General features: G+C 42.3%; 1 protein-coding gene across 2 annotated transcripts in view; it reads right to left on the reverse strand.

The window, feature by feature from the left end:
• Positions 1-11750: 11750 nt before the first annotated feature.
• The window catches only part of JAG2 (jagged canonical Notch ligand 2), a 55291-nt gene continuing 45159 nt past the window's right edge, over positions 11751-21882 (reverse strand). For both annotated transcript variants that reach the window (XM_015865666.1, XM_015865665.1), the window contains 6 exons: positions 19882-19995; positions 19590-19705; positions 18070-18315; positions 17504-17635; positions 16500-16656; positions 11751-14132 (listed from right to left, as the gene is read on the reverse strand). In XM_015865666.1, coding sequence (XP_015721152.1) covers positions 13660-14132; positions 16500-16656; positions 17504-17635; positions 18070-18315; positions 19590-19705; positions 19882-19995 — 1238 coding nt within the window. In that variant the 3' untranslated portion in view covers positions 11751-13659. The remainder of the gene's footprint in view (positions 14133-16499; positions 16657-17503; positions 17636-18069; positions 18316-19589; positions 19706-19881; positions 19996-21882) is intronic.

Here is a 21882-nt window from a genome sequence, read left to right on the forward strand (position 1 = left end):
GCTTTAAGGTCCCTTCCAACCCAAACCATTCTGTGATTCTGCTGCAACTGCAGCGGATGGGTCTGAGATGAGGAGTAAAAGCTCCAGGGTGAAAGTCACAAGCACTGATGTGCACTGCCCAGCACCTTTTGAAAGATGCTGGAGGATGTGTAGAAGGAAAATGTGCGACATAAGTACAGTCATTTCAATGGCCAAAAATACTTCTGCTCATTCTTCAGTGTCACTAGAAGACATTTTTAACATAGCTTATTTAGACAGCTGCTTGCAAATATTCAGGTTGAGCCCTTTCCTGTTGGAAAATGGACATGTAAAAGAAAGTGATAATTCTTAAAAAAAAACTCTCTATGGGAACATAGAGATTTTAGACAAAAATCACTTTGCAGAGGCTACAGTGGCATTTTCCTGCCAAGGGCAGGATATTCTCTTGGCCTTTCCCAAGAGCCTCTATACCTTTTTTGTTTGTTGGGCTTTTTCTTCTTCAAAATAACTTTTCATTAATTTTTAATGCATATCTATTACAAAGAGCAGCGGAGTTTAGAAGAGGCTGGAATGAGGAGCATTGATTTTACTAATGAAGAATATTCTTCTGACTTCTAACCTTCCGATTGTTCCTTTGTAAGGAGATACCAAACTTCTAAACTTTTCTTTGAAAACAATATATCCAAATCACAGAAGTTTCAAAATCCCATAAGCCTGGTCATGTCTCATGCCAGGGTCTGGTCCCACAGCATATGAGCTCATGGTTGGACATGATCTGTGGTCAAAGGTAGGTTGGGCATCCCTCCTTGTGGCTGGTTCCAGCCAAAAACACAACTCAGACCTAAGGAGTAAGGTTGGGAGCAACCCAACAGGTGCTGTCAGAAATCTTATTGGCTCTCCAGCAGGTATCTCATCTGGGTGCAGCACAGAGAAAGAAGCTATGCTAAAGAATGGCCCCGTACTGTTGATATTTTGTACATTTTCCTTCCTTTCAGGTGAGGTCCTGCACAAAGGACCCTTTGGGTTGGTTTACTTGATAGATTTAAGCTGGATAATGTCCCAGTCTCATTGCAGATGCGTGGGCTCCAGACACACTGCAGTGAACTCCTCATTAGGGAAACTATCTTGAGGTCACTTGGGCAATTTGGCATCTCAAAACGGGAGCTGACTCAGAGTCGTGCAGAGACCACTGCGATGAACTTGTTTTGTAAGACAACCACATACATCATCTCCGACACAGAAGCTGATTAATGCCATCTAGGCCATTAGTGGAGCCTTTGCTGAATCACTGCACTTTCTGCCTGGGATGGCTCTTTTTTTATTAATTATTGATCCTAAGGAAGACAAGTTTCTCCCATTTGTGAGCCGTGGACTGCTCTGTTATTCCCTTAGCCTTGAAGGAGAAAGCTGCATCGCTTGGTGCCCTGTCCAGATCCAGAGCAACAAATACCAAGTATTCCTTCTTCTAAGGACTGAATCATTTACAGAAGGGCAGTAGAAAGACGTGGATAGGTGAACAAGATGGTAAACTGCTCATCTCTGAGGTCAGCCAGCTGTGGGCAAATGATTCTTAAATTATCAGAGTTTGCAAAACTGTTCACAGGGCAAGAAAACACTCACTTCCAGCTTAGCTAATAATTCCCAACAAGGAATTTGCTTGGTGAAAGTGAGCAAGGTCTTCATGAGTGGCTCGTGAATTCCTTGGGATTACTGACTATGGCCTTTGGTTTTTTGGTCTTTGGTTTCTCTTAGCAGGTTGTTAATGAGGATTTTTTTAAGGGTGAGAAGGTTCATCTTGAGACTGGAATTTCAGGTGAATTTTGATGGGAAATGCAGGATGTGGCACTTGTTTCGGTCCCCTGACAAACAGAATAAACCTCTTCGTTTAGAGAGGACTTTCTGGAACAGAATGAATAATTCAGGAAAGATCAGTAATTGTGCCCAGAGGATAGAAATGGGTAAGAAACTAAGCTTCTCGGAGCCCATGCTGAAGAATAAAATGAGAGAAAAATAAGGATATAAATAAAACAGTGGGCATAACTTCTCAGATAGCTCTGCGTATTTGTGTGGAGTCACTGCCAAGTGCCAAAGCTGACAAGCAATGAGTTTCATCTAATTCACAGTCTTCTGCCAAATACAACCATTGCTCAAGTGGGGATTTGGTTTTTCCTTCTGGCTCCAGGACGTTGGCACATCATTACTCCAGGACACTGACTGACATGTTATTCCACAGGCAGATGAGCATGGCATTGCTGTAGGACATTGGCGTGTCCCCACTACTGCTGACAATCACTCTCAGGTCCAAGGAAACATGGAGATGTGCCATTGGATTCCTTGGAGATAAAGGAAAAAGCAAACCTAATAAGCACGATAGGCTCTTGAACGCCACAAAGAGTACAGAGCCCACCAGGCTATTTGCAAGTAAAGATGGGTCTGAGCACTCCTCCACGTGCTTTGGGATCAAAAAAAGCATTGTCAATACGCAGTATGAATACTCCGTATTTCAGATGCTGTCCCATTTTTCCACTAACATTTGGGTACTGTGAGTGTTTTTCTCCTTTTCAGAGGGCATTTGTCCCTGTGCTAATGACCTGAGCCTGCATTCAAGACAGCACGGTCCTTCAGCATGACACAGTCCAGTGTCCTTGATGGTCCCTTAGAGCAATACCATCAGACATGTCCCAGCTGGTTGGGATGTTGACTGGGATGCTGGTTGGGATGCCAACCCCTCTGTCTGTGGGGAACCGGTTACTGAAGTGTTTCTCTACCCTCATGCTGTGTTTCATTGCCTTTATCACGTCATGCCATCTCTGAACAGCACTCGGATATTTTGTCAGGCTTCATGTCAATAGGAGGCTGTTTGCCCATCTTCTAAATGGTTTCTGGTGCTGAGTACCAGGCGTGAATGTAAGAGGCACAGCAGCAATGCAAGGATGGGGAGGACAGTGCACCTCAGAGGCAGCCTCTTGAGAAGGTGTGTTTCTGCTTAATTTCAGTAAGGAGGACTGAGACACAACCTGATTATGCCATATACATTGTACCAATAGGATCCTGAACATTAACAAAGGCATAAGCGGTCTGAGACTTTGGGTTGAGTCTACATGAACCAGAGGAAAGCATAAATCTGAACAACGGTGGCATCTGATTATCTGGGCAAAGAGAAGCAGCTACTCATCTCCCTGCCTGCAGTGCAATTTGAGCCCTAGTGAAAAGTTACTGAGCTCGAGTAATTGAGATGAGTGATCCAATATCTGGGCTAATCCAGATTTAGTAATTCCTTCTGGCCACAGCAGCTATGACACTCCTGGTTCTCACAGTCTGCCAGTGGGAAAGGGCTGAATTTGGTAAACTCAGACAAGAATGTGGCATGCTATATTTATACGAATCAGCAGTGTTTGCCTTGTAGGGAGCAGCCCTGTCCTGTGGGGCATCATTCACTCACTGAGGGGCAGCAACAGGCCTGAGACAGGCTGGAAGCCATCACACAGCCATCTCAGGGCAGAACCACATCATTGTGACCTGCTCTGATGATGGTCTGCTTCATCCCACCTGCATGCAAATACAGCTTTCTGAAGGCCCAGAGACCCGTGAGCTTTACCAGTCAGTCTCACTGAGCTCAGGCACTTGCTTTGCTATGAAAAGATCCTGAGCACAGACCATAACACAGGGAGGGCAGCACTATTACTGTGGCAGTGGGGATAAGGAGCAGCCCCCACACTGCAGCTGATGAGTGAAATGTTTTCTGGTCCTTTCAATGCCTCGAAGTGTTTTTTTCTTCTCTTCTTAACTCAGATTAGAAGTAGCGGGACTTAAAAACAATTAATGTCCCCCCTTGGAACAACAATGAAAACCACAGCGATTTTTCCTTCTATTTTTAAGCCTCACTTCACCACAATAGCACCAGTATTTCACTCCCGACTCAAAGGAGAAGGCAGAGTGAGCAGGATATGCTGAAGGGTATCTCTCTTGCCACACCATTTGTGTTATTCCTCAGTTCCTCTCGGCCGGGTTGATCTTGGCAGCAGATCACAGCGTCGGCACAGCACAGTGTAAACTGCAGCCATTGTTGCTCCATCTCGCGCTCCTCGTCTCTGAAACAACATTTCCCCAAACGCCTCCCAATGAATTGTTGCTGTGAACCGTCCCATTTCCCACCCGTCCCCCCCTCTCCCCCCAGATCCATTAGGCTGCTGCAGTGAGGCACCAAAATACAGCGGTTTCCCCGCTGTCGGCTGACATTGCACAGAGAGCTCTGACAAATGGTCTTGGTGACAGCGGTGAGTGACCGTGCTGTGGGGCAGCTGAGTGCTGTGTGTCACATGAAGCAAAGGGAGGCAGAAAGGGATGGTGTGGAAACGGGGCAATCAGAGCGGCTTCAAGATGCCTTGTCCCCCCTCCTGTCACCCAGAGGGCACGGCAGCAGGGCTGGTAGGTGAGGCCATTACTTGTGCTGTCTGATGTGTGCACCACAGGTTGGAAAAAGTCCAGGGGGGCTTTTGCTATCAGTGCTGTTTTAGGGAGCGAGTGGCCTGTTTTCTCCATCATGGACCATTCACTGGCATCAGATGCTTTCTGCTGCGGCTTTTGCTTAGAAATTGGTGGTGGACAAAGCCCCGATATCCATAAATGCAATGTATACATGTGTAGATGAGCTGACTCCTTCAACAGCACAGAGCACCTCAGTCAGCTCACTTCCCATTTGGAGTTTCTACCCAGTCCAGAAGAACAACACTTCACCATGTGCTGGCACAGACTCACTTGGGCCAGGCTGTGGGCAGAGCCAACCCCATGCCAATAGAGGTCCCCTTAACCATGCTCTACTCATGCTCATAGAGTCACAGAATATCCCAACTTTGGAGGAATTCATAAAGATCATAGAATCCTTAGAGTTAGAAGGGGCCTTTAAAGGTCCCCTACTCCAATGCCCCTCGATTAACAGGGACATGCACAGCTAGACTGGGTTGCCCAGGGCCTGATCTAGTCTCACCTTGATGAAAGACTCCAGAGATGGGGCACCCACCACCTCTCTGTGCAACCTGTGCCAGTGCCTCACCATCCTCACTGTAAAAGACTTCCCTTATATCCAACCTCTACCTACTCTCTTTAAGCTTTGAAGCCATTTCCCCTTGTTCTATCACAACAGACCCTGCTAAAGTCTCCCCTTCTTTCCTGTAGCTCCCCTTTAGAAATTAAAGGGTCACTACAAGGTCACCTTGCAGCCTTCTATTCTCCAGACTGTACAGTCCCAGCTCTCTCAGTCTGTCCTCACAGGAGAACTGTTCCATCCCTTGGGTCATTTGTGTGGCCCTCCTCTGAATGCACTCCACCAGGTCTACATCACTCCACCTCTCTCTGTATTCTATCCTGCAGCCAGTTCTTCATCCACTGAACAGTCCACCCATCAAATCCATATCTTTCCAATTTGGAAAGAAGGATGTTGTGGGGTACCATGTCAAAGGCCTTACTGAAGTCCAGACAGATGACATCAGTGGCTCTTCCCTTGTCTATTGATGCAGTGACACAATACCTGTGAGGAGCTGCAGGTCATCACGAGGCATCCCCTCAGCATCCTCTGCTCTGAGCCCAACAAACCCAGGGGCCTCAGCTGCTCCTCACATGTCTTGTCCTCCAGACCCTTCCCTGTCTTTGTTGCCTCCCTCTGGACACTTCCTAATAGTTTTATGTCCTTCTGATATCGTGCTGCTCAGCCAGCCCAGGCCCTGGTGGCAGCAGTGGACACTGCCCAAGATGGGTTGGGAGCGGCGATAAAAGAGACGTCTGTAAGAGTTGACTTCACTGAAATGGGATCAAGCCTTCTGTCACTTGGCAACCTGCTTTATCAACGTGAACTTGTATCTCTCTCTGGTGCTGTTTTTCCAAGGGCTATTCATGGTTCAAAGCTGTAGACAATGCCATTCCTTTCTTCACTCACCGCCACCTAGTTATCTCTGGCAGAGTGTGACTCTGGAGAGAGGCAATTTGAGAGGAAATACACTGGTGATGGAAATAGTATGGAAGATACAACAAGGACTCGACTTTCTCGCTTATATCTCACTCGAGATTACATTTCCTGACTGCATCCCAAATTCATTCAGGTTGTTCTAAAAATTACAAAAGGAACAAAAAAACACAACCCCAAACCTTTTACATGCATTGCAGAAAATCCTGAATGATTCTTGTGACTTCCAGAGTGTGGAAGTAGGAAATAAGCTCAGTGTTTGGCTCTTGGCTAAAGCATGAAATATAGGAAAAGTGATAGAATGGCTTGGGTTGGAATGGACCTTAAAGATCATCTGCTTCCAACCCCTGCTGTGGGCTGGCTGCCCCCCACCAGCTCAGGCTGCCCAGGGCGCCATCCAGCCTGGCCTTGGGCACCCCCAGCTCTCTGGGCAGCAGTGCCAGGGCCTCACTGCCCTCTGCATAAAGAATTTCTTCCTAACATCTAACCTAAATCTCACTTCTTCATTTTAGAGTCATCCCCTCTTGTCCTACCATTATCAGACCATGTAAATCACTCCCTTTCCTGCTTACAAAGTCCAGCAGCGTGGAAGAAAGGATTGCCACATCTCAAATAGACACACATGTGTGAACACCTCTGTCAGCATTCCAGCTCATAGCCACAAACACCTTAATCTCTGCAAACATTCAGTGTCAATAACATTCAGCAGATGGACAGGTAAACATTAAAATGGGAAACACTACAAGTAAGATAGTGGCAGGATGCTCTAGTGGCAAGTGCATGATATCTTAAAGGGAAGGGCTTCCAGCAAAGCTTCTGAAAGGCTGAATACACCAAAGAAATAACCAGCTTTCCCAATCAATTGAGCATCAGTTCAGGCTGGAAGGTGCCTAACTCTGGTGGGTGGATTCCCTGGGGCAGGGACTGAAACTTTCTATCTACTTCCATCAACCCCAGCTCTATCTCAATGCATTTTCCTATGTTACCTACCAGGAATAAACAGCTACAGTTTAAATAAACACTTGAGGGCCTCTGGTAGAAGAAAATAGAAACCTGACAGCAAACATTAGCAACAGATTTTTAACAGGTGGAGAAATTATCTTACGTATATAGGAAAGAAACAAGACAGGCCCTCCTTAGTCACCAGTGCTGACTTAAACACAAGGCTTTAGATACAGCGTGTGAGCAGCAAATGGGCTCTAATTGATGAAAGCTTGTAAACAAGCAGCAGCTTTCATCTGCAGCATCATGTGCAGTTTGCATGCTGTGCTGGGACCTGCTGCTGAACCTGGGGATGGAGATGGGTGGGAGCTCTTATCTCCTTAATGAACCACACAGCAGAAACATCCTGGAGCAAGGAGGGAAAGCAAACATGGATCCTTGCTTTGGAGGGTCTGGATGAAATATGGGAGACAGGTGCAAAAGGACCCCAGGTTTGCTCCATCTCACCCAGAGAACAAGGTGAATATGGTCTAGAGGCAGCTTTGTAGCAGTCAACCTGTGATGAGAGAGCAGCTTCATCAGACCACCTCCAAGAGATGTCACCTGCCCTGAAGCAAGAAATCTGAGGGCCTTTCCAGCTCCTGTGTTTGTGTGGGCACCTCATCATCCTTGTCATCCTTCATCTCCTGCTCTGGGTGAAGACTTGTCCCAACAGCTCTATGGAGCACTGTGAAGAGATATCTGAGCAGTGATGTATATGGACAAGTAGGAGTAGCAGAAAGGAGCGCATATGGCTGGAAAGAAGCCTCTGAGATAGTCAGGGCCACAGCTGGGACAGAAAGGTCTGTTGCAGCAAAGCATGCAGGTTAATGCTCAACCTCTGATGCAAGAGCAGAGGAGATAGAGCATGTCAGGAAATGTCTTAGTGTAGATACCATCAGGCTGCAAACACACAGACCATGCCAAGGAAGTCACCTTGAGCATCTGCTGGTATTTTTCTATGGAAGGTAACAACAGGATATTACAAAGGGGTGGAAATAAGGACCTGCTCACCAGTGCTTACCTAAATTCATAAATTACCTGCCCTGGAAAGGAGTAGGAAGGTGTTTATGCCTTGTCTCAGACTGAGGTCCTTAAATAGCTGTGCCCTGTGTCATAGCCGGTGGGTGGGTGTTGGCAAATCAATGCAGCCCAAGTTCTGAAAACATTTTGCCTACAAACCCCTGTTCATCACCATAGCCCTGAGCAGAAGAAATGCAAGCCCAAGCAGAATATAGCTCCTAGGCTGAGTACCCAAATTTAGGCATGTGGATGGAACAGCTTAGCTCCAAGGATTGCTGGGACCCATATAGACCACCGGAGTCAATGGAAGCAGCAGGTGCTTGGAAACACTGCAAATCAAAGCACTCATTTAGGACACTAAATATAGAGCAAAATTTAAACACCCAGGCTGGAAAATGTTGGCCAAGTCGTCCCTCTGCTGCATTTCACCGTGGGACCCGTTCATGCAGGCTGCTCCCACCAGATGCCCCTAGAATGTTCTGGGTCTCTGCTCCCACCGTGGCTGCTCATTAGCAGGCGACACAGTGCAAAGTAGGTTCTCCTCATGGCTTCTCTAGAGGATATTGCTGCACTTGAGATAACCTCCTGGTTTATCAGCACTGAAAGTGATGGCAGTGGCTGTCAAAGCACCTCCCCGGGTCCCTGGTGCCTGAGGGCTGCTATGTCTCTCATTTGTAAAGTAGGGGTTAGGGAGTGCCACACCACTGAACTCCTGCAGCAGGGTCAGCCCTACACCCATAGCAGCCTGTGGGTGCCTCAGACCCAGGAATGCTGACCAGGTCAGGGACATTGCTTTGGCCAGAGTGCAGCTCCTGTACAGGCTGGTTGAGGTTTCAGAGCTGACCAGCCCTTCTTCCCACCCCTTCACACTCCATCATGAGCCACGTGGCAAAAGGAGAAACAGCCACAAGTTGGACCTCAATTTTCCAATAACTGGAGAGGTCAGTTCTGGGACTGAGTCCATAAAGGTACTAAAAGATGGACAGCCCCCTCCCTCTCCAACCCTGCCCATAAGAGATATATGATACTATTTAATCAGATACTATTTTAAAACTATATAACATACATAACTACATGAAATGCTAGCTGCTAAATATACAGAACCGAGATTTTAAGCAGTATCTGAATGGAGCATAACATGGATACCAGTGGAAGCCAAAAGGTAAATAACCCACCGGTGGTTGTGATTAAGATTTGGATGAAGTGGAGAACAGTGCTGTCTGGAGGACAGGCACACTTTTATTCCTGTTCAGAGTGGAGGAGATCATGAGATAGAGAAGAGGTTCCTTGCAAAAACTTCTGGCCTAGGAAGCCCATAAAGCACCGACATAGAGAAGCTGGATGATAAAGAGGTCTCATGTTCTTCTTTGCAGCTTTCTTGTGCTTCCCCGATGCATCTTCTGCTGGCTACTGCAGGAAACAGGTTGCTAAACTGGATGGACCTTTGATCTGAGCCTCTTACAGCTGTTCACTGAATAAACTTCCACTCACAGGTAGGGCTGTGTTAACTAGCAGGTAGGGTTACACCCATAGATACACTTCCAGCCAGGTGGCCTGGCCTTCAAAGGGCCTCGCGTGTGCCGCTACCATAGCAGTTTCCAAACCTGCTCCACCATCCCTTGGCTCAATCTTCCTTAATACACAGCCTATCAGTGTGCCAAATCTGTTGCAGGGAAGTCCCTTCTAACCCCAGACTCCTTCAGATGGATGGGAGAAAAGATAGCACAGCAGTGAGACAGCAACACGAGTTAAGAAGCCTTTCCCCACCCAGCAGTGCAAAAGGATTTGCATTTGGGTTGGTTCTGTGGATCTGAAAGGAGCTGCTTTTCGAGCACTGAACAGAACAGGTCTGAGATTCAGATTCTTTCCAAAGCAAGATTCTACCAAGAATGACCCCAACAGCTTCTTCACTGCTGAGAAACAGCAAAGCCAGTCACCAACCTCCTCCCTCCCAATAAAAACCTCACGTCACAGCCAGCAACAGGCTACTACCAAATTACCATGTCTGTGAAGTCTTGTTTGGGCTCATCTGATCTCCATTGCATCGCAAGGACTACAACAGCCCATCAGCACTAAAAAACAAGAGTGAGCATCCAACTGCACTGAATCAATGTGCAAATGACCTCCATGCTGCCCCTAATCCCTTATCATCTAAGCTATCTCACAACCAGCATCACAACTAATATTTCTCCATAGCTATGTTTCAGGAGTACTAATCAGATTGTCTGCTGGAGAACAACACAGAAAACAGCCAAAAGGATCAAGCTTACCAAGTGTTTCAAATTCACATCAGATCTGGATAAGAGCTTTGGAGATGTTGGCTTGCAGGTGAACAGCACTACCATTCGACACCTGTTAAGCTGGTTCAAAGCCACGTAAGAGCAGCTTTTTGACAAGGCTCCTTCCTGAGGGCTGGTGCCAGTCGTGATACAACACCCAGACCCCTGGGTTTGGGTAGTTAGTGATGATCCGACTGCAGGTTTTCACCCACTTAACTCTACATACTATCCGGTAATATGAAGAAGCAGATCTGCAGTCTTCAAAGCCAGTAAACCAGCTCACTCCTGCACAACAGCAACACCCTCAGTACACATATAAAGCTATTATTTCTCCTTTACTTTATAGCAGTAAGAGCAACTACATTTAGCTGCACTCACATAAAACCACCCAAACAAGCAGCACTCTCTCCCTCTGCTACATTAAGACATTAGAAACTCCTCTCTGCAGCAGGAACTTGCAAATACTGAAGACTCAAAATCGTTAATGTTACAGAAGACGACAGCTTCCCAATCCAGTACTGACTTGAATTGCTAGTGCTGTTCCCACTATTGCCAGGGAGCTATGGCAGCCACCTCGGTTGGTCCTTAGTCCAAGGAAACCATTTCAGAACATTTTAGAGGGTCATCAAAAAAAGCGTCAGTTCCTTGCCTCATTACTTGCATTTCCACTCCTCTGTCAGCCCTTCTTCAAGGAAAAGAGACAGATATCTGAAAGTTGGAAACCAAAAAGTAACAACAGAATTTGAGATTGAGAATTGACTTAAACAGCTCTCATTCATCAAGATAGAGACAAGCCAACCCCAATACCCCAAGGAAAACAATGACTGAATAACTATATGATGACAAGAATAAACACCTTGACTACTAGAAGCTAAGATCCACTTCAGATACTGACTGCTACTGGAAAAAGCAAGCATTTATATCCTGTATTACTTTATACAAGAGTTCACGTTTCACTGAAGAAATTCCATGCATAAGCCATTCAAGTCATTGAAAGAAACAAGCATAAACCTACCTACTCAACTGAAACTGGAGCATGACAAGAATATCCTGCAACTCTTGAAGCCTTTTAAGTTTTACTTGGAAAAAAAAAAAATCATTTTGGTAAGAGCACTTCAAGCCCTTTCATGTTTGACTGCTCTCATTCCCCAAACAAGCACAACGATGCTGCTAGACAAGACTCTGCTCAGCAGCTGGGAGCAGAGCCATTTCAAAAAGGCACAGTCAGTAACCATCAGCAGAAAAAGGCTTTTTGCTGCATGGTAATACAAGAGGCAGCACAAAGTGTCACAATTCAGGCACTCAAAGTGTCTGTGCCTCTAGACTACACGTGGGACACCACCTCCTACGCTGACAGCGCAGTCGTGGGCACAGTACAACACCGCCAAGCAGGCTCAGGAAGTATCAACACAGGCTGTGAGCTGAGGTTACAGGAAGCACCACGCGTTGTATCAGGGCTTCCTCTCCCTCTTCACTCCGCCTCATCACATCAGAGCTTCAGTCACTCAGAAAGCAAACACAAGGTGAAGTATCTTACACACAATGAGGGAATCATTTTATTAGATTATGGAAGACAGCAGCATTACAGTACAAAAAGTTACAAGAGTAGCAGGAAAAAAAAAAAAGAGAAGTGTTTTTGGTTTAAATACTCAGGATTATACTGGGGAACATGAGAAGGATAAGTACCCTTTTCTAAACTCCTAACCAGGTTATCAAAATAAGTTCTGAATATTCAGCACAAGTAAAAAAGTTACAACAAACATCATTATAAAATGCTTTAATAAATAGTTTCTTTTCTGAAAGGCTTTTTTTTTTTTGTTATTTTTTTTTTTCTCTAAGAACATGTCAAACAAAAAATGTACTAAAACAGAAGATCCTGCAAAGCAAATCCTGCGTTCCTGTATAAAACAAACTGGTTTCAAAACATTTGTGTTTATATTGTTCGTGGGCCAGAGCTGATACTCTCAAGCATCCGCTCCTCTCGCTGGCAGGGTAAAGAGGGTATGTAGTGTTCTGCTTCTTCAGTGATTAAAATAAACGTGGTTTTGCCCAGTTAACAGCACTAATAAAGCCTTAAAAAAACAAAACCCTAAGCCTTCCCTTACAAATAACCATTCCCAATGAGGTACTCCCACCTTCTGAGCTTGCCAGCCATTTTCCTTTAGAGCGAAAGATGAATAAAGCACAACAAGAAACAAGATTGAGGAAAATATTGTTCCCTTCATTAGGCCTGTATTTAAACGCAAAAATAAAAAGGTAATACCACATGTAATTAATTAACATATTCACAAAAGGAAAAAAAACAATGCCTCGCTATGTTGGTACTGTACAGTAGATGCACCTGTTAGTGTTCTTGAGGTGGGCTGAACGTGGGGGGATAAACAAACATTTCTGGATCTATTTACACGTAAGTGGTTATGCTCCTATGTAAATACAAATGACCAACAGATTCCTAACATTGATTGTATTAACATCATTTTCTAATCTGGACATAATACCAAAAAAAAAAAAGAGTCTTATAAACTGCCATAAAACCTCCTTTTCTGCAACATAAATTAAAAGGAATGACATGTAAAAAAAAAAAAAAACCAAAATATTTTAAGTTATTAAATCAAATATACAGAGTGATTCATTTAATATGTACATATTTACAAAAAAAAGCACTTTCACTATTAGAAAATAAGCTGTGTCAGTTGGGGAACCCAGAGTTCTCGCAATTTCACTACGTCCATATGGCAGTCTTTGACAGTTGCTATAGAAAAAGTTTCATCTCAAGGCACTTGTCACATGCTTCAATACTGCAATTCTAAAAGGAATCCAACAGAAATTAAAAAGGCCACTTTGAAACCACAGTTGAAAGATCTCTATAATTCCTTTTTGTTCCTATTACAAAGCGTGTAAGGCAAATTTGGAAAGAAACGAAATCTTACAGAAGCTACTAACGTAACAAGTGCAGTGAGCTGCCATTCATAGAGATTCAGAGTCAAGAAAGCAGTTTAAAGTTCACACAATTTCCTCAACCAGGAGGTTTTAAAGCCACCATTAAATTAGAGCAAGTAATAAAAAGAAATACATTCTGTAAACAGTGTACAGTCTTTTGTAATAAACTTTACACATATTGAAAATACAACCTCTCCTCTGCCACACAGCGAGTGTATTATAAGTAAACTTTACAAAAATAGCAACTATCAAAGATTACTCGTTTTTCTTTTTTTTTTTTCATCTGACAGTCATTGAATAATTTATACAAGGCTAAAGAAACAAAATAAATTTTATTTATTATTATTTTTATTTCTTTTTCTTTTTTACGCAAAATAAAGAAACTATGAACATTTGACTCCAGATATTTTTTTTTTAGTCCTTGATGCAAAGCAGAGATGTCAATTTTTCCCCTCCCCGGTAAGGGTAGGCGCAGTCTGCCTACATTCCAAATACAGATTAGTCTCTACTGCTTTCAAAGTTGGATGCATTCACATTTTTTACAGACCTGTTGTCCATTTTGCCTATTTGAAGGGACTTCTTTACTGGACTGCTCTCTGATGCGTCAGATGCCTTTGTGGGCAAAGGCTTTGTGAGTTTGTGAGAGAGGAACTTGTCCATTTCCTCATCTCTTTCCTCCTCTTCATCTTCCTCTTCCTCATACTCTACATACTCCTCTACCGCATCACAAGTTCTCTTTTGAGGAGATATGAAGTTTTTGCATTCGTAACGAATGTCTTTGTTACTATAAGATCTGTCTATAGGATTTCTGATGGGATTTAAAGGCGCCCACTGGTTATTGGCCCCCTCTTCTCTGGGAGGATGACTTCTCTCTCTCTCTTTTCTTCTCTTCCGAGTCCACCACACACAGATGATGATACAAGTCAGCCATACAACGCTAAATACCGCACAAAGAATTGGAACCAAATAATCTAGAGGGCAAATGAGAAAAAGTCTTGAGTTAACGTAGCTAAATATACAGCACTCAGAAGCTGCAAAAGAAGGTTAGTCTAGGTCTACTAGAGAAGGTCTACTCTGGGTCGGTCCAAGGAAGACTTTTCATGAAGGAAGATGTCATTCATCTACAAAGCAGTAGATGTTCAAAGGCAACAGTTCATCTGGAAGTGCTCTTTACTGTTCTTAAAAAAAACAAAACTGGAGTCCATCCTGCTTAAGAACAGGGACTACATTTGAAGACTACATTTGAAATGATGCTTATTCCCCCTTCTTAATGGAAAAACTGGTTATATAGGCAGCATCTTCAAATACCTACATCAAGTTAACCCAGAATCTCACTAAATAAGGAAAACAAACCTATCTTCATAGGAGGCAGACTGTGCAGACTATTATCCCTCTAATTTGTTTCAGAAGTAGAACCAACATTTGTATCAGAAATACACATCACGTTTCTACTACCAGACAAGAGTTCCATCGAGTCCACAGATATTTTCCTACATGTTTCCTAACACAGATCCCATTAATGTTGTTCAAAACACAAAAACCCAGTTTATTTCTCTGGGAAATACTTTCTGATGGGCTTTTTTTTCTTACCCAAAGGCTTTGCTACCAGGACAATACTTTTTTTTTTTCCATAAGCAAGGATCCCCATATTGTAAGTAGTACAAAGACATTACGTGCTTTCTTTGCCTTTGGTAGGCAGAATTGACCAAACTACCACTCCAACCTCAACTCCAACTGTAACTTGTCAGCATTTTTAAAGCAACTGCTTACAGATTGGTCTGCAAATGGTCGTACAAAGCCAACTTTTCAACACCACAGTCATTCATACCAACATTAAAATGCCTTCTGAACATGTTCTTGTGTGAAGGTTATGGTATGCAGGATCTGATATTCCTAAATTGAGTTGATCAAGAAGAAAATGGTTGGCCTCAGGTGACCTAAACTCGTATTGTATCATACTGGGGCAAGATTGCACTCTTAGCAGTAACTGCTAATCTCTGCTCATTTTTCCTGCACAGTTTTAATATTAAAGTGTAAATGTGGCACAGTGGGAGGAATTTAAGGAAAGGAACTCTTCCTATCCACCTCTTAGAAATAAGGTTAAAAAAAGATTCTCATGCAATGGATCACCTCCCTAGAGATTCCATGTAAATATATATTTCCATTAAATTGTTTAAGTGTCTAAATAATCATCTCCATCCAGACATTTCAACGTCCCACAGAAAACAGACACATGGACAGAGGGCTCCACATCAATGCTTTCAGGTAGGTAAACCTCCAACATGTTGTGGTTTTTTTTTAACCTAAAAGGTAGAACACCAAATCAAAAGACCATGAGGGATCAGGTTCGTAACTACTCCAGTTAAAGAATTAGGGGCAGTTGGTCAATACTGATCATACATAGCAAAATTAGGAATCTTAAAGTCTCATAGCTAGTGCTTGAGAATGAAGTCAACACCTTTCCACTTTCATCAAGGATCTCTGAATTTCACTTATGCTGGTGGCAAACTAAACCCCTCCCTCTTTTCCCAGGATATAATGCATAATCAGAACAGAGATGCTAAAGTATGTCAGAATCACAGCTCCACTCTTTATCTTCTATACAATTTTTGTTCAAAACAAGATCAAAACTTGTTCACTCATTTAGTGGAGTTGAGGAAACAGTACATTTGCCAAGGCTTTAACAGATTAAAGAAACTCCCCTAAAGGGGTAACACAAAGAAAATTGAACCAGGCAATTTACTTGTTTTGACTATGGATGGAAGATTATCCAAAAGATTGTGCTGAGGAGATCTAGGAAAGAGTTGGGAAGGTCTCCTACCGTCATAAGACTTCTAATTTGGGGCCCCCTTAACTGAACTGCTGCCTACCAGGGGTTTTCTGCAAAACTTGCTTCTGTTTCCTCTAGGCACAGTGAGTACAGCAAGGCATTAGGTGGTACATTTCAGCAGTAGCATCTCCATCATCATCTTAAAACCTCGCAGCCCCAGTTTCTACAGTGCAGCAGCACTAACATCTAAGGTCTGGTTAGAGTTGGAAAATCAGAAAGGATACGAACAAGAGAACTTTTGATCTTGTGAAAGATATGCTTAGACTACAGAAAGAAGTTTGAAGTCAGAGCCAAAACAGTGGCAACAGTAGGTAAGGACGTTATGGCAGAGATTAAGTTTAGCCTAACACACAAGCACAGAAACTTGCTTAAAGCCACCTTCCCATTGCTAGTAATAGCAATTAAAGAAACAACTCAGCATACCATTTCTTCACACAGACAAGATGCTGACAGCAGGAAATAGAAAACATTTTAAAAACACACAGGATGAATGCATTGGGATCCTTACCTGATGATGAATTCCCAACAACTATTGTCTCCACTTTGACTTCAGTTACTGCCAACATAACAGTGCTGTTTTGCCGCTTGGTGATTGCATTTACTATTATGTTAGCAGCATTCTGTATGAGACTATTATCTTGTTCATCTCGATGTGGGACAAAAGACTAAAAGGAAGAAGAGGGAAGGTGAAAAAATAGAATTAGGTGAAAAAATAGAATTACTGCAATTATTTAGGCACAGAATTCTAATTTTTAAATTCAACTGCCTCTGAATTGATATCTTAGGTTGAATTTACCCAACAGAAGTTAAGAAGAATAACCTTAAAGCATTCTGCAGCAAGAGCATGGATAGTTTGATATAAACTGCAGATGCAGTGTCAGGCTTGACAGGTAACACATCCTGTTGCTAATATCTAGCATATCTGAAAAGGCAGCTGACTTCCATGTTCCTTACACTGCTCAGCTAAATTTAGTCATAACTCAAAGCACTTCAAGACATGTGGATTATCTAGATAGAAGCCTGGACTGATAGCAGTCTGCTCTATTTATACCATACAGTTTACTTCTTGCATCATCACTCAGCATGTTCTTTGCAGCACTGGTAGAGACACACTCCAGCTTCTGCCTGGATAAACACTACCATGAAAACTAATTATTTACTTGGAAAATAGGGAATAAGAAAGTACTAAGAGAGCAGGCTAGAAATGCCTCTAAAGCAGGCATTCAGCTCAGTAAGGCAACAATCACTTTCACATATTTAACTTGCACCTATTTATTTAGCTTAAAACATTTAATGAATATTCTGAACCACCCATACTGTCATTAAAGAAGCTTGTAGTTCATCTATCTAGCAATGAAGGAGATCCCATGCAATCACAGAATCACTGTACAGTCAGCGTAAGCCAAAAATTGCAGTGCCTGCAAAGTGAAAGCAACAACCTCCTCCCTGGCTCAAACTAATACAAAAACATTTGTGTGCATGCACACACGCATACACACACCTCATACTTACAATAGCAACTTCTACTGCATTCTCTGTGGAGTATGACAGATCACATAATATTATCAGAACTCTGTCCCTGGAAACAGATCTAGTAGCTGGTAAATACCGAATTTCTGAACAGATATTTTCAGTTGTAGTCCCCTGTTAAAAGAAACAGACTGTATGAGTTCAGTTCCCGTAGAGGTAGTACATAAAAGTAAGCATCTTCAGAGTTTTTGCAGTTACTGAGATCTGATGAAAGAGGAAGAGGGCAAAGTAAGAAACAGTTCTGGAATGGTGGGTTAAAAGTTGAGCTTGTAATGACTACCCTAATACAGCCCAAGACAGGCTCAGACTGTAAGAAACAATTAACTTCTTTGATACTTAAAAGGCAAACAAAATATTCAGTATAAATCCTAACTTTTCCTTGCCCTGTAGACAAACAGTTTATATCAACAGAAGAGTCTAAAAAAAAAAAAAGTAGCTAAAAACAAGCAACTGCAAGGAGTTGTGTTAGAAACATTAATCTTCCATGTCTTGACATGGAATATCTCTCTACATATATTGCCATTCTTCATTAATAATTCTGTTCTCACCTGAGGGACTTTGTTTCCATTAAAAATTAAAGTAATCCTAGCACAGTCATTGTCCAAGTACCCAGAATTAGGCAGACACTTGATATTAGCAGGTAGAGGTTCAGAGGCACTGCATTCTCCCCATTCAGTGCATGGTGGCTGAAAACATTTCATATACTTCTCCTGGCATTCTTGACCCATGGGACACTGGTAATTTGAATTCTCCCAATGTTTGTGTAACAGACAAGGTTTTTTCCCACACCACACCTGAAAATAAAGAGCAAAAGAAGTATTGTTACAGTTAATTGCTTTTATGCATCAAATCAAAATAAGCTATTTGCATGAAAAGGTCATGACCTACTACTGATTGTTAACAACAGTTGTCTTTCTACAACATTACAGTCTTAGTAACAGACAGAATTGCTCTTCCAGAAAACATCAGCATTTTGTATTGACTGCAGTGTAAACTGAGCAAGGGTTACCCACGACACTGGGTATTAATCTTCCTACTGAAGGATTTGAAGATTAATTTCACATCACTTTGAACTTCTAATATAGCTTTTTTTGAGCCAAAGAAGTTGCACTCACTACACCACTTCTACTTATCCCTCAAAGCTGCATGCTGCCTTCTAGTACACATCCATAAGATTCCCTTCACAACAGGAAGTATTTCTGCAGTTGTAGTTATTGCCATGCACTGTTCTCTTTAGAAGAAAGCTTCAAACACACAGTATCATAAAGAGTCTAAAACTGCACGCTGAAATAATTAAGAGCAAGTTATTTCTTTGCCTACAGGGCATACCTACTACTAACTAATACGAAGGCAGAACAGATCTGTGAGAGCCAGAAGTTTTCAAGCTATTGCTTTCAGAGAAACATGGGAGACATCCAGTTCAGGCAATGTCATTAAGTACTATTAGTTCTTATCTTGAGCCACCCACCTAGCCTTACAACTTATAAAGCAGCACAAGTCTTGTCTCTCCCCCAGCTGTGATGTAAAGCTGCACAGCAACCACAAATCCACTAAGATATGCTATCACAGTACGGCTGAAAGTCCTTAAGTACGTATATGCTAACACATTCCATCTGCATCTAGGCCAACCATAATCCTTCCAACATATAGTCCATAATATACAAGCATTACAATTAGTCGATTCATAAAGGCAAGTATCATCCACTAAGGAAACTGTTCTTTACTTTGGCATTAACACATCTCAATTAGAAGCTCTAACGTTTTCAGAGATTTGGCAGAGAAGTTTATCATCTCAAGGATCATTATTCCCTTATAGTTCCTAATTATTTTTCTGCAAGGTGCCTGTCTGCTTCTAGAGCTCGTTATGGCAGACAGAGAACAGAACAGAAGCCATTATAAAGGCAAGCTTATAAGTGTTTCTACAAGAAATCACTGGACATTCAAAGAAAAGGCTGTTTGGGGGTGACCTATGCAAGAGCCTAGACTGAAAAAAAAAAGACCAACTTATGTATGACAATTAAGTATGTTTTAGACAGAACGTCTTAAGAAAATAGGTCAGAATACCTACCTTGGTGCAGTCAATACGGCCATCCAAACAGTGGCAGCTGTTGCATTCTTGATCCCACCGGCTGCCATGAGGGAAGGTCATTCCTTTAAGCCAGCAAGGCTTTCCAATTCCAATCACTAAAGAAGAAGTACACAGACACTTCACTTCAGAGTTACTGAAGCTGTACACATTTTAAGAAAACCTACTTTTGCTGCTGTTCCTTATACAACAGACAACTGCACATAAATTCTATCCTAACTGCACCATATACAATTGTTTATTGGGTAAAGGTTGATCATAGATATAGGAATACCTTCTTGGCACCTAGGACCAACTCTTCCAGGGGGACAAGTGCATCGGTATCCATTGATTTCATCTATACAAGTGGCACCATATCCACAAGGGGAAGACTGGCATTCATCAATATCTAGATAGAAAATAAGTACAACTCAATAGAAAGAACATAGAACATTGTAATTAAACAATTGTAATTAAATGGTTACAGAGATGTAATCTGACAACATTGGGTCTTTTAACATGCAAACACAGCTTGGCTTCAGAATTAATCTCCTAATTGGGCAGTACTAACATCTCAGCTGTAACCTTTCAACAGCCTCAAACAGATTTCTTTCATCTCCATCCTAACTGAAGCCAACAAAACAGCAGTCATCTGCTGACTTAACTCACAGAGCAGAAGTACTGGACAACTGGAGGTGCAAACGTCTTCTCTATAATCAACTTGTGTCAGAACAGAACATGGGGCTTAACCCTTTGAGTCTGCTATTTAGACCTCACAGGAAAGCACATGCTTTCAGCAAGTTATAGTGTGCAATAACTGAACAATGAGTTGGCTCAAAAGTGCCCTCCTAACCCTAATCCACTGTAAGAAGGAAGAGTAACATAGTTAGGAAGAATAACTTTGCTTGTGATGGACGTTTCATGAAAAGTCTTAACTACAAATTAGTGAATAGACATTTATTTATTTAGATAGACTTCATCATTCAAAGATTCAGAGGCTTAGACCTAGAAATGCACTGCAAAAGGTGAGGAAGTACTGTTCTTTCAGATGAAAATTAGGGAACTGAGCATAACTAATTTATGCACACATCTACCAATAGAGGTAACAAATCGACCTGCCAAGCTGTGCTCCATAGGCCCCAGCTGTTTCATTTCTGATCATTACCAGTTCCTCCCAAAGCATCTTCCAAGGTTCCACTGAATTATTTAGGTTGGAAAAGAACCTTAGAATCATCAAGTCTAATCATCAACCCAAATAATGAAACATGACTCCTTAGATGCCCACATCCACAATGTCTCACATACTTCCAAAGATGAGGACTCACTTCCTTAGTAAGACTCTTCTAATGACAAACCACACTTTCCAAGAAGAAATCCCTCATATCTGATCTACAGAATCTTCTTCAAGCTATATTGGTTTGAGACCATCTAAACAGCTGTTAATTTTGTTAGTCTTACCAGCGCTCCATAAAAGGCGTTTTTGTCAGACCTACTACTTCCATCTATATATCAAAGGGGAATAGTCAGTAATCCCACTACAAATACACAGTATTTGTCTTTGACTAGTCCTCTCCATTTCACATCAATGAAGTGAAACAGCTCAATACCCCTCAATGGGCATCTGGATGTGGATACACGTGTGATTATCTGGCACATCTGGTTCTGTATCCAGAGATCAGTAACTCAAATATACTGCTGGAAGCACTATAATTATCTATGGACTAGGAGATATCAGCTCATGTACTATTTGGCAGAATGAGGATGTAATCTCTATCTAAAAGCACATCACTGTACTCAAGAGGCAGGATCAAGCAGACAGCAAAGTTTGATCTTCCAAAGGGTAAGCCTGTGCATATATGTGTATGATAATTAGGTCAAAATGGTAGTATTCAATTAAAAAGCATCCTTAAACAATAATTAAATGCAGTCTTTCATTTTTCCCTGTTCAAGTTTCTGTCCTTCAGGTTAATATCTAGTTCTGTTTTATAGCTTCAGAAGATCCTGCATTATATTTCTTACAAAATGTTGTGCTCTAGTAGCTACATGTTATTCACACACCACCACTATATCCCTCATATTTTCATTTGCTTGTGATATCCCAGTGGATTTTAGTTTCAAACATCAAATAGTACACTTAATGTGTCATCTTTTAAGTGGTTCTTTTGACAAGCAACTTATTAATTACACTTTCTATGAAGCTAGAACCTTAGACCCTTCAGAAATGCACGACAAAATGCAGCAACTCAGTCTTTGAGTATAACTGAAGTCAAGTCACTTCTACTCCATTTAATGGAAT

Source organism: Coturnix japonica, chromosome 5, assembly GCF_001577835.2.
Source record: "Coturnix japonica isolate 7356 chromosome 5, Coturnix japonica 2.1, whole genome shotgun sequence".
Lineage (NCBI taxonomy): Eukaryota > Metazoa > Chordata > Aves > Galliformes > Phasianidae > Coturnix > Coturnix japonica.